Below are 13,291 nucleotides of genomic sequence, written 5' to 3'. Positions count from 1 at the left end.
CCCAAGCTTTTTTTAAAAAAAACACACACATCCAGTTTTTGGCAATAAGTTCATGTTTTATGGCCGGACAGTGAGCTGTTTCCAAATCCTTCCGATTGTTGAGTCACATTCCAGGGGCATTGCTCCGTTACCTAGCAACCCCAGCCAAGCCCAGCCCATTACCTAGCAACCCCAGCCGAATTCCAGCACGTTTGGTCAGCTGGTTTTACCTTGTATGAGCTGTACACTGTAAAATACATTTTTTTTAAAAAATCTCTAATTTACTCTAAAATGGCGGCTGCTGTGGTTGCCAAAATTTTACAGCATTCATACAGTAAAATTTACTGTAAATTAGAGACACTTTTTTACAGTGTACAATGGCTGCTGGAAAAGACAAGTGCTTTGTTGTTGACTTTCCATCCGAAAACCATCTGCTGGATTAGTGTTGATTATACAGGAGGCTCTACTAATGCTTTTCAAAGATGTACTGTTGTATTACTGCTCATTTATTTGCAGCCATTTTGATGCTTAAAAAATGCGAGTGTAAACATCAAGTTGGGGGCGTGGCCAGTACCAGCTTATTTGCATAAAAGTGACAAAGCCCTAAATTGTGAAAGGAGCTAAAAAAATATACAAAGCTAAGCAGGTGAAATTTTGTTTTCTAATAATAATTTCATGTAATGAACATATTTTGTTTAACACATAGACTTATCCTAATTTGCTTAAAATAAGGGAAGAACAATAGGTTCCCTTTAATGTTGTTGTTCTAGCGTTATTTAGACTGAAATACAGAAATACAGTTAAATGTCAATCAAAACACTTGAAATATTGCTATATATTATTAAAATATTTGGTTGGAAGCAGAAAAGTGAAAGCCCAGAGTCCAAAATGAATTAAAAGTATAATGAATATTTAATTATACCAGTGAAGTTTGACTACTTTGACTCCTGCACACTGAAACTCAAATCCTGTGTAACCAGAAAACCCCCCACAGTTTGTTTGTGACCTGTGGTGTGTTTCTTTTGGTTTAGTTTGGGGTTTTTAACACTTTTGAAGCCTTCAGCTCCTCCACTGTCCCCACCTGCTGGAGTCTTCAGAGCACTGAGGATGAGGAGCCACCTATCAGAAGGCAGCGGACGGTGTTGCTGTATGAGGGCTGATCCATGCCGCGCTCAGAAACAAACTGAGAGGTCTTTTGAAGGCCTGGACTCCAGTGTCCTGCCACGAAGGCACTTACGTATGTGTACTGCATGCGTATACATCTCCACATCTATTTAAAGGTGAACTACTGTGCTTCCCTGAACAGGTTAGGACAGATTTATTGGCTACACAAAACACGTTCATCAAATTTTTTTCACAAAATCATTGAGATTTTAGTCTGGCCAGGTTTATTTCGAGCTCCTTTCAGAATAAGATTGTTTCGTCACATAAAATATAAATAAGCGGTTGCTGTTGCCATGCCTGCCAACTCAACGTTTACACTCTCACATGAAAATGGCTGCAAATAAATGCGCAATTATACAACCCTACATCTTTGAAAAGCATTAGTAGAGCCTTCTCCACACCCAACAAGAATGCAGCATGTGGTTTCTTAATGGTAAAGAAAAAACAAAACAATTGTCTTTTCCAGTAGCCATTGTACAGCACATAGAGCTGTAAAACCAGCTGACCAAATGTGCTGGATCTCCTCTTGGGTTGCTAGGTAATGGCGCAGTGCCCATCAAATGTAGCTCAACAACTGGAAGGTTTTTCGAACTGGAAGGGATCTGTGCCACTGAACCGCCATCTTAGTAGGCAAGCGCAGCGAAGAGCAAAGGCAAACGATGGTTCGAAACCAACAAAATGAAAGTATATGAAATAAACAGCACTTATACTCATATTTTTCTATAAGTTAGATAGGAATGAGATGAGAGCTAGTCCTAAGCTTGTGCCTTGTTTATTGTTGTCATACCAACTCCATAGCAACTGCCATTAGTTAGTTACGGATACTTACCAAGATGGCCATCAGCTACAACGTTCCTGGAAATGTGATGTCACAAGAGAACTATGTAGAGAGTAGAATGGAAAATAATCTTTATTGTCAAAGACAATGAAGCATTTAGCAATATATTCCCCAGATAAAAACAATGTTTCACTTTAAGAAAGACTAAATAATCTCTTATATTGGACTAATTCCTTGTTAAAAAGTTGATAAAAACAAAAATAGACAAAGGCCAAGTTGACCTCTCAGCAGCCTTCAGTATGGCTATACCTGATGGGTGAAAACAGTAAAAACAGAAACAGTAAGCTCAATTAATTTATTCAAAGTAAACAGTTTCTTTGTAAGATTGCATCAAACACAATACAAAGTTATTGCTTATGCAAGTCATCAAAGTTATATTTCTAGCATAAACTGCATAAATAAAATGCTGATGTTTAGTTTATTTAGTATGCTAGACATTATTTAGCTGCAGCAGTCATCCACACACCAATTCGTTACAGAAATTAAATAAATAAAAAGACATGTAAGTTTAGGTTAAATACAATTAACTCTAGTATAACAGATTAAGTTCCCGATCACTAAATCACATTGTTTGCAGTTTACCAAAATATTGTTTTACCATCATTACATAAAGCATCAGTTGGCATTGAGTAAAGTTGTATAACACAGAACGACATTTATTTTCTGTACATTAGTTCTAATGCCTCTCTTTTTAATAGCATGTGTAGTAAAATGAAAATCCGCATTTTCACTAATGTATTTTGAAATAAAATCACAGATATAAACAATATTTCTGCAACACTGAAGTAATTAGTAGCTTAAACTTATTAAACTTTAACAAGAAGCCACAGGTGTGTGTCTGAGTCTGGTGAATTTTTGGTTAAAACAATATTTAGTGAAGTTACTCACAGTGGGTAGAGAATCCAGAAATTTTGTTCAAAATAAAATTACTCAAGTAAAAGTAAAAAGCACACTGCAGTAAAGATACTCCCAAAAGTAAATGTAACTGTACTGAACAAAACTATAAACGCCCCATGTTAAATGTTAGAGTTTTATGAACATTTGGGTTACGCAATATATAGAGAAACTCAAAGTATATTTTCAGTAATTACTGATCTTCATATTGGCGTTGATGACATCGTGGTTTGGCCATTTGTAGTGGATTGACAGTCCTTTGAACATGATAGCAGTCAGGTTGAGGAATTTATTCTGACCCAGTTGGCTTCTCGTAGGCGGTTACGGGCAGTTTGAGGTGTGATGCGTCTGTTGTGCTGACCAATGGTCTCATCAGCTGTGTGTGTCGCTGGTCTTCGCCGATCTCGCAGATGGACGAGTCGGATGTGGCCATCTTGTTCTGGAGTGGTCACACATAGCCGACGAGGAGGAGGTGGATTTGCAGTAGTGCCAGTCTGTTGGAAACCAATTCTTAAACGGCCGATAGTCTGATAATGGACATTGAGCCGTGCAGCTACTGCTCTGGTGGACATACCTGCATCCAACTGGCACGCTCCCGCATAACTTGCAACATCTGAGGCATTATGACTTGTGACAAAATTTGACATTTTGGGATGGCCTTTTACTGTCCCCAGTCCAAGGATTGTCCACCCATGCACTGAGTAAAAAACAACTCACTGAGTAATGCTCACTGACAGCAAGTCTGATTAAAAATTATACACAAATCAAGAGAAATATTACTTTTGTACAATAAAATGCTCATTTACAGTTGTTAATTCCAAATGGCAATAATATTTGACATGGGGCATTTATATTTTTGTTCAACCCAACTCTGATTAATATATTCTGTAAGTCCACTACAGAATATGTTAAGGTTCCTCCCCACCGGGGCATGAATTACCCGTCATACCTCCCCTCCCCATGCTCCACGCAGGGACAGCCTCCCGTGTTTTCCTCCGGAGGCTGAACCGCACTGTGTGCGTCTGGGCTTACCATTCAGAAAGTTCGGCGCTTGTGCCTGAGGAGAACTGGAAATCCGCTATTGGAAGATGGCCTGTTGCTCCGGAAGATGCATGCTGGTCCTGCTGTGCTGCGTGCAGCTGGTAAGAGGTTTTCTTTTATCATGCTGCATCATAAACACGTCACACCAGCTGTTGCTTGTTTACTTTCTGTTTGTAAAGCTGTATATAAAAAAAATAATACAAAATCTACAACAGAATGTCATTATTGTACAATTAAATATGCAGCTTTTTGCACTGCAAAACCACAAACTCTTATCAAGTGCTTTTTAGTCTGGTGAAGCACTATTATTCTAATGGAAATATTTTTGAAATAAGACAAAAGTAACTTTTCAGCAAAACATAGAAGCTTGTTTTAAGTCAGTTCTTTCTTAATACTGACTGGAAAAAAAAAATTTTATTTTAATTTTTACGAGACATTTTTCCCATAATCTGCCAGTGGAACTAATACTTTTTAAAATCAATATTAAGGAATTATTGACTTAAAATAAGCTATATCTTCCTGAAAATTTACTTCAAAGTTAGTTTTGTCTTATTTCAAATGTATTAACATCCTTAGAAACTAGAAAAATACTTGGTAAGATTTTGTGTTTTTGCAGTGTGGGGTTATCACACTGCAAAATACTGACACTTTATAAAATATTCAACTTAAGCACCTGTTGATTATGTTTAATAATGCTTTACTAGAAAATCTTGAGCTCACAACACAGACGCTGTTAGATTATAAACTAAGTTAATATGGTAGAAACAATAGAGTTTTCCATCAAATTAAATATATGTTGCTAAAACATTACCTGGAAAACTCATTAGCTGTTACTGGTTTGAATATAACAATTTACTGGTCTGGACAGTGTCTTAGAAAAATTTTATATCTTTGAAGAGTGCACTTTTCAGTTTTATAAAGGTTATAAAAAAATCTGCAACCATTCCAGAAATTAAGCGTAGTAAATAAGATAATATTCAAATAAAACTACAAAAAATATTACAGAAAATGTAGAATTAAATGTGAAGAATATAACACATTAAAAATAATAAATAAAAATATACATAAAACATCCGTTTTATTTGTAATGACATCCAAAATAGAGTAAAAATAATTACTTGAGATAAGCAATAAAATATTGAGATTAAACTGAAAATAATGTTGAAAATTTCTACAACAGATAAAAATGAAATATAAATAATAGAAAATAATTAGGAATAAAATGTTATTTTTAATTTGTTTTCTTTCCATGCATATATTGGAATAATATTTTATTATTACAAGATTATCTTAAATGGCAGTATTGATTTGTTTTTATTTCTACTTTGCGCAAATATTAGTTATTTTACCCCAGTTTTAGTTCATCTATGAATATATTTCCAAAACTGCTTTAGAAATATATTTAGAAAAGTCCTTTTGAAATAATAAAAACAGACATTTGAAATAAATACACTTGAAAAGATAAATAAAATAGTTCCAGTGAAAGCTAAAACCCCCCAGGTTTATTGTGTTTGCCTGACATCAGGTTCAATAAAACCTGCTAATTAATAAATTATTAAAACACAGAGGCAGGCTAACACAATAAAATCCCAGCTTCCCACCCACCATGCCCCTATGTGACCTCAGAAGACTCCAGGCTGCACCCACTGGTTGCTGCGCCCCGTGTGGCCCGGTTGCCATGACAACACACACACACACACACACATCCACACACACAAAAGTGACGATAATGATGATGGGGTGCAGCAGATTTTCTTTTTGGTAAAGTCTGCTGTCTCTGAATCAGTGTTGGGCAGTAACTAGTTACATTTACTTGAGTAAAATTTTGGGTACTCTACCCACTGTGAGTGCACTGCAAAAACTCAAAATCACCAAGTATTTTTACATTTAGTTTCTAGTGCAAATAACTTACACTTGAAAGAAAATAAATCTAATTTACAAGTAACTTTTCAGCTTGTTTTAAGTCAATAATTCCTAATAATTTAAAAAGTCCTAGTACCCAAGTTATAAGTGAAACTGCTATTAATATTAATAATCGTTAACTTAAAACAAACTTGTGTATCTTGCTGAAACGTTACTTGCAAACTAGTTTTGTTTTATTTAAAATGTTCTAAGGCATTTGGACCAGAAACTGGACCAAAAATATGTGACATGATTTTCTGTTTTTACAGTGTAACTTCACTGAATGAACAACAATCTTGTTTAAGCTAAAAAAATAATAATAATAAAAATTCATTAGACACACGAATTGAGTTTTGTTAAAGTTTTATATTGCAAGAAATTGATTCAGAGAAATGTTTCTTTTGTCTTTATTTTATATTTTTGTCGTTTACATGAATTATTATCATTTTAATGATTAAAATACCAAAATTGCACATAACTTTATATTTTGGATCCGTCTTCAAATATTAAATGGTTGATGTTTTGATCAGTTACTCAGTACGTGAATAGCTTTTTTACTCGGATTTCAGTAATTTCTTAGATGTGTTTTGCTTTTAGTTGAGTAAAAATACTGTATGTTGAAGTACTACTCTTACTTACTCTTACTTTAGTAAAAGTTTTTGGACTGTAGAGTCTACAGAGTGTGAATTATTGTCCTGCTGACAGATTATCGCGGTGGAGCGGCAGGTGTTCGACTTCCTGGGCTACCAGTGGGCTCCCATCATGGTCAACTTCTTCCATATCGTCGCGGTCATCTTGGGACTTTTCGGGGCCATCCAGTACCAGTCACGCTACGTCACCATGGTAACGCCTAGAAAATTCTCTCTCAAACTGGGCACCCCCTAGCGGTCCGCAGGGTACTGCATGCAAACGACCGTTTATTTTACCGTGACGTCAGCTCAGAGTGCGACGCACACGGCTAGCTTAGCTAAAGCTTGGGTTTGAAAATAATAATGGATACGTGGCTTAAAACCGGGTCACTCAGAAAAAAAATGAAGATTCAGGTGGAAAGAAAACAACGCCAAGACAACTTATAATCGGAGGAAGCCAAGTTGTATCTGCTGAGAGAATTGGTAGTTTACTAGCAGTGCGATTCATGTAAACTCGACTAAAAACCCACCTATTTAGGATTGTATTTGAAACGTAATCGATTACAAATTTATTGATGGAACCTGACTTAATGTCGTGTTTTGATTGTTGATTCTATGTTGCATTGTGTTTCTGTGTTTGATATGATGTGAAGCACTTTGAAATGCCTTGCTGCTGAAATGTGCTATACAAATAAAATTTGATTGATTGATTCTTTTGAACGCTCTAGGCTGTGAACGAGTTTCAGTTGGTGAGAACTGTTCTTTGTTTTTTACACCTTTGAGTAAAAAACAAAGAACTTGCTTATGATTCTCTGCTGACAGGTCAACAGCTGTTCTTATTTTTATTTTTTTTAATGATTTAATCTGCAAATGAATACAATGCTTACAATTGATAGAATCGATGTATAAGTTTTATATTTTATGACGCTGAAGAGGATTTTTGTTTCTGCCAAATCAACTCAAGTCCATTTTTCTTGTATTATGTATTCATGGCTTTGTCGTGGCCAGTCACATTTACAAAACATCACCATCCCACTCATTGGATGAACAAAGAAAACAATAAGAAGTGCGTTAAGAGACAAATATTTTCACTCCAGGTGGTACATATTCAGATTTTGTGTTAAGTTTTGAGTTAGGTGGTCCATGAGTGTTAGTGATGTGGTTTTAAATGGGCCTCAGTCTAAAAAAAGTTTGAGAAACGTTGATCTAGAGCTTCTGTCTCAGTTACTTTGCTTCTCGTCTTTGTGAAATGAATCATTTTTCTGTTACTGATTCCCAGTACCTGCTGTGGATGTTTGTGTGGATTGGCTGGAACGTCTTTGTGAGTTGTCTCTACCTGGATTTGGGAGGCCTTTCGAAGGTAAGGCCCGGTTATTTAGGACGGATAATTAGAGGCGCCTGCAGTGACTGAAGTCTCTAATTAGCTTAGTGTTTAAATCTGTTTCTCTTTTGATCCCATATGATAACAGGCGCAAAAAATTATTTTAAAGTTGCTCTCTGTCATCAGATGCTAAATATCTACTTTAAAAATATTTATTATTAGGTTTGAAAATTTGAGCAGATATCAATATTTGATTTTAATATTACCTATATTTCATTATATATATTTCTCTAAGTTTTTAACACTTTGGGGAAAAAAGATTTCTAGAATCAGAAGGTAACAAGATGGAGATAAAGATCAGCTGTTAATATTGACCCACTTTTATTTATTGGGCCAATACCGATATTTTAAGAAATTACTAATATCGGCCAATACTGATGTTAGTGCTGATTTATTGTATTTTCCTGCTTATTATATTCCTGTCATATTTGGTTTCACTTAAATCTGATGTTATTTACTTTCTTTTGAGTTTAATAATTTATTCTAGTTAATTTTTTCTTCACATTACTCTCAAAGTACTATAAAAATATATGTATATTAAATTTTTTTTGTTTATTATGATCGGTAACACTACTGCGCAGTACAAAATAATACGGAAATGTAATGTTTTTCATTGAAGACAATATCTCTACTTTTATTTTCACGGTTTTTATTTCAAATTCTTCTATTGTTCTGTTATTGTTTTCATTTTTGTTGTTTTTATCATTTGGGTTGTTGAACTATTTTCAATTCTATGTACAAGTGTATTATTCAATTAATTCATATTGTAATTTATTTATTGATTTTTTTTATTAGCTTAACAGAAAAACAAAAAACCACTTAGCAAAACAGACCTAAAAGGGGAAAAAAATAAAATCAAAATACTAATTTGGTTTGTCGGAGAGTATTTATACATTAAGGAAAGTTCTAATGTTTTGAATCAGAAAATCTGCCTTTTTTTTTTTTTTTTACAAGTTTGGTTACAGTCGCTTGCAAAAGTATTCATGCCCTTTGACCTTTTTCACATTTTGTCATATTACAACAACAAATATAAACATATTTTATTGGACTTTTGTGTGAACGATCAACACAAAGTGGTGCACGTCTGTGAAGTGGAAAGAAAATTATACATAATTCAAAAAACTTTACAAATAAAAAACTGGAAAGTGCGGTGTGCAAAAGCAGGATATTTTATGTATTCTTTTTATGACATAATAATTTTGGTAATCTTGTATCAATCATCTTTTATTTGTTTTGTTTGAACTAGGTTTTTCAAAAATAATTTCTCATATTATTTATGTTAAATATAAAAGCCAATCCAGGAACTGCATCTTTCCAAATAAAAATTATTTTATTACATTTATCGGTTTATATGCTGTGCATTAAGACCATTCTCATTATATTTTAACACCACAATATTAAAGTTTAGTACATTTTAATGTCTAAGTGACAAAAATCATGTGACTCAGCACTGACCTCATAAAGAAAACATTACTTTAGGAGAATTTGGTTTAACCGGGTCCGTTTCTCCCGGTCTTGCTGCAGGACAGCCACATCCTCTCCCTGGGAATTTCCTCACATTCCTCCTGGTGGAAGAACAATGGGCCGGGATGTCAGAGCCAGAACCTGCCCTCTGACAGGTGGAACGAGCACCAGAACCCCCAGCTGGCCTCAGTGCCGAGCTGCTGGCTGCAGTACCAGTACCTGGAGGTTCTGCACTGCGCCGCCCAGCTCCTTCTGTCAGTGAGTCTCACATTTTAAACAAACTGACAGCAAAACTTCCTCTGTCAGGTCTTTAAATTTTAACTCAAACACATTTACTTGGTTTTGAATATTTACTCTCTTCACTAATTAATGAGTTTAAAGGACAAACGTAACCAAGAAGCTTAAAGTTCACCTCAGTTTAAAATATATAAACCTTTGCACAAATAATCAGAATTTTGATTATATTGTGCAACATTAGATCACTCAACAAACAGAAGAAGGTATTTTTTTATCTTTATTTTCAAATACCACAATTCACAGAGAAATTCAGCAAAACCTTTATTCACCTGGGACATTGTGATGTGCTATTTTATCTTTTGCTGGCTAAAAGATAAAATCTGAAGTAAGCAGGAAGCTTTGAAACTTTTGTCTTGATGTTCTTGAATTTGTCCTCAGCTCCTGGGAGTCGTTTGTTCCTGTCATGCTGTCAGCAGGTTTCCAGAGGAAGAGAACTGTACGTAAAAATAATCTACCATAATTTATTTACATTCAGAATGTCATTAGTTCATAGCAAATTGTCATAATATGTTCTGTTGCCTGGTTCTTTTTTCTTTTTTTGTGATTTTCTTTTGACTTTGGCTTTGTCTAACCTTCACTTAGTTCATTGTTGTTGTTGCTGTGGGTGAACTGAAGAGTCCGAGTGTTGATTTAGATAAAACTACTTCAAGGATAATTCTCTAAAGTCAGGTTATTGTGTTCTCATGTTTTTCTTTTTCTCAGATATAAACTGTAACTCAGAAAAAAAAGAGTCAGACAGCAGATAAAATGTTTTTCACATTATTTTTTGTTGCCAAGCTGAAAAATTCTTAGAAAAATATTTTGCTCCCTTATGAAAGCTGAAAAATAAACTTACAAAAGCCAAGTGACGCCTGTCAGGTGGTGCATGAAGGTCTTCCACACACACTGCAGCTTGTATCTAATAACAATAATAATGAACCCAAACAAATTGGCCAATCAGTGTAAGCTGGCAAGAAAATACACAGGGTGAATACAAACACTCGCAGCACTTTTTTACATTTTATTTGTGAAAATGTGAAAAGATTCAAGGGTATTTTGCAAAGCCATGGAAGATACTATGAAAGAAGATGAGGGCCACTGAAAAAAAGAATTATGATTTTAATCTCAGAATTCAGTTTTTCCCCCCTCAAAGTTCTGATTTCTGAGTTTTAATCTCAGTAGATTATTCCCAGAATTCTGACTGATCTCAAAATTTGGACATTAATCTCAGAATTCTGACGTTTTCCTCAGAATTCAGACTTTAATCTCAAAAACAGATTTTTTTTTCTCACAATTCAGACTTTTTTCTGATAATTCTGTTTAAATGTCAAAGTCAGAAGATCAAAGTCAGGATTCTGACTTTGATCTCAAAATTTGGACTTTAATTTCAGAATTCAGAGTTTGAGAAGTTTGAGTTTTGATCTCAGAAGATTAAAGTCCTTAATCCTCCACCATTTCATTCTTTCTTGTTTGCAACCAATTTGATCTCTGCTTGCTCTTATATCTCTTATGCACATTTCTTTGATAATTATTATTATATTTTCAGATTACAAATGACTGTAAGGAACATCTGTTCAAAGATACTGTAAAGAATCCAGGCAGAAAAGGACCATTAAGACCCAATCATCATCTTCATCTTAATTTTGGTTGTGAAACTTGTGATCAAGGCAGGGACTTAACAATGTGTCAAGGACATAATCTTCCAGCTTAAGAATCAGATTGGGTCCTAATCTACGTGTCTTCTCGTCTGTAAAACATTTAAGATGAGCTCGACAAAAGCTCCTGTTTAAATGAATCTCCGTTTTTTCCAATACTGAGTGTACTACACATTTGTTACCACTAGGTGGCGCATAGACGTTTCTTCACCTCAAATGGGTAAAATGAAGAAGGTGCATCACTTCTCTAGAGACATTTCATAGAAAAAAAAGAGGGTTGAGCTAAGTGCAGCATTTTTTTATTGGACATTTCAACATTTCATTTTTGTTGTAAAAAAAAAAAAACTGCATAAAAAATATGTGATTAACAATAAAGTAATAAAAAATTAAAACATTTTTGGCTTCTGTTTTTGTGTACTGTGTCTAACTTATGGAGAATGAGCTGTAAAAATTGCTAGATGAATTAATAAAAGTTGTATCTAGCGTATGACCGGTCCAAAAAAGTTCCAACAGAATAAAGTGAAATAAAGTATTTGTAATGTGTTTGAATCTCAACATGTGGGTTAGATTTTGGAGGGAGTGTTTTAAATGTTTGCCCCATTTTTGTTTAGTTCACTAAATGTACTGATCGGGGAAAAGTGTTGTGATTATTTTTAAAGGACATTTCATTGTTTCTTCTTGCTGATTTTGTTCTTTTAATTGTTTTCTGCACCTCAAGACCTAAAGAAAGTGAAACCAGCCAACCTGGAGTAAATGGTTTTTATTTTGAGTTATTTGTTACTTAAATTAATATTAAATTTTGCACCGGTAACCTAAATATGATTTAATTGTCTTTAGTTTCAACTCCATGGTTTTTATTTGTGTCATAATAAATCACCTGGATTTCACATTAAATCACAACTGGTCATGGTCTGTTTAAGGTTTTGTGTATTTTTTTAAAGTTTGTGTTATATTTCTCAATTCTTTATGTAACATTTCTAAGTTTTAAATGTTGTTTTCCAAAATGGTGGAAAAAATGAAACACAAAATGTGCCAGAAGTTTTCCACCTATTCTGGAAAGCAAATCCTTAGGCACAACAAAACTGTCATCATGTCTGACTTTAAGTGGATTTTGGTGAATAGCTAACATTAGTCATTAATTTGGGTAATCATCTATTTGTATTTCTCCTCAATGCTTGCAGTACAAATATTATAAGCAATATATAACATCATACAGAGGCTAGCAACAGCTACTATCTGCTTTTCATCTTCTGATTGGATGTTTCAGTAAAGTCCTGTCTCGTTGGTTCCTGGAATCAGGAGTCTATATGGAAGATCTCTAGCTCAAAATTTTAAAATGACTGTCCAAAACTAAAAAATTTCCTTAAAAAGTTATTTGATCTTTAAAAACTTTGTTTTCATATGTAACAATTTCCAATTTTTTAGTTTGAAATTAGATTAGCTCTTCCATGGTTTACAAGAATAATTTCCTCTGAAAGAAGATACAACATAAAAATACCCTAAATTAAAAATATTTACAAGTCTATTCAGTAGAAATTCAGGCATTAACAACTTTAATTCCTCCTAGATGTGGTGCTGCAGTTTTCTGCCTGGGTCAGACTTTAGAAAAGGTTTACAGCAGCCCAGAAAACAAATTTATGAGGGCCCCAAAGACTTAAAAATAAAATTTAGATATTTTTTTATGAATACATATTTTACATTGTCCTTATATAAAACTCATAGATTGATATGAGATAAATTATATAAATATTTTTGGGATTTTTACAAACATAAGCCATGTAATACATATGTGTAAATATATACATATTCATGTACATACATATGTATATAAGTATGTCTATATGTGTATATCTAAATGCAGGTGACTATACATCTACGATATATATACAGTAGTTATAAATAACTAGTTATATAAACAACTATATTGAAATATTTAAATTAACTATTTAATTAAGTTATCTAGTTAGTAACCGTATATATATGTATATATGGTTAAATAACTATTTTGTAGTATATATAAAATGCTGAATATAATTTTACATAGCGGTATGCATTTTTAGAAACAAAA

The 13,291-nt window shown here is 33.8% G+C and overlaps 1 protein-coding gene and 1 long non-coding RNA gene across 4 annotated transcripts; one reads left to right on the top strand and one right to left on the bottom strand.

Annotated features, from left to right (window-relative positions):
- The first annotated feature begins 3,854 nt into the window (after positions 1-3,854).
- Positions 3,855-12,134, top strand: LOC114140261 (sodium/potassium-transporting ATPase subunit beta-1-interacting protein 3-like). Of its 3 annotated transcripts, none has more exons than XM_028010016.1 (6): positions 3,855-4,017; positions 6,524-6,661; positions 7,727-7,807; positions 9,353-9,546; positions 9,968-10,025; positions 11,115-12,134. In XM_028010016.1, exons 1-6 carry the CDS (start codon positions 3,964-3,966, stop codon positions 11,277-11,279), a joined length of 690 nt encoding a protein of 229 aa, XP_027865817.1. In that variant the 5' UTR covers positions 3,855-3,963; the 3' UTR covers positions 11,280-12,134. The 3 variants fall into 3 exon arrangements, with proteins under 3 accessions (XP_027865817.1, XP_027865818.1, XP_027865819.1); XM_028010017.1 differs by having other exon boundaries at positions 9,353-9,550; positions 11,115-11,247; XM_028010018.1 differs by lacking the exons at positions 3,855-4,017; positions 6,524-6,661 and adding an exon at positions 6,748-6,930.
- LOC114140262 (uncharacterized) lies at positions 9,838-11,115 on the bottom strand. Its single transcript, XR_003594530.1, has 2 exons — positions 10,425-11,115; positions 9,838-10,023 (listed from the first exon to the last, which is right to left on the bottom strand). It is a non-coding gene; the product is annotated as an uncharacterized LOC114140262 (long non-coding RNA).
- Positions 12,135-13,291: the final 1,157 nt, after the last annotated feature.

The sequence above is a fragment of the Xiphophorus couchianus genome, chromosome 24 (assembly GCF_001444195.1).
Source record: "Xiphophorus couchianus chromosome 24, X_couchianus-1.0, whole genome shotgun sequence".
NCBI lineage: Eukaryota > Metazoa > Chordata > Actinopteri > Cyprinodontiformes > Poeciliidae > Xiphophorus > Xiphophorus couchianus.
The sequence above is the reverse complement of the archived record's forward strand: the minus strand, read 5'-3'. Positions and strand labels throughout refer to the sequence as shown.

Bases quoted from the DNA above. Each gene is read 5' to 3' on its own strand.
- LOC114140261 (XM_028010016.1), top strand. From the start codon at position 3,964: ATGGCCTGTTGCTCCGGAAGATGCATGCTGGTCCTGCTGTGCTGCGTG. The intron at 7,808-9,352 runs GTAAGGCCCGGT...GTCTTGCTGCAG, and splicing joins ATTTGGGAGGCCTTTCGAAG to GACAGCCACATCCTCTCCCT. The intron at 9,547-9,967 runs GTCAGTGAGTCT...ATTTGTCCTCAG, and splicing joins TGCGCCGCCCAGCTCCTTCT to CTCCTGGGAGTCGTTTGTTC.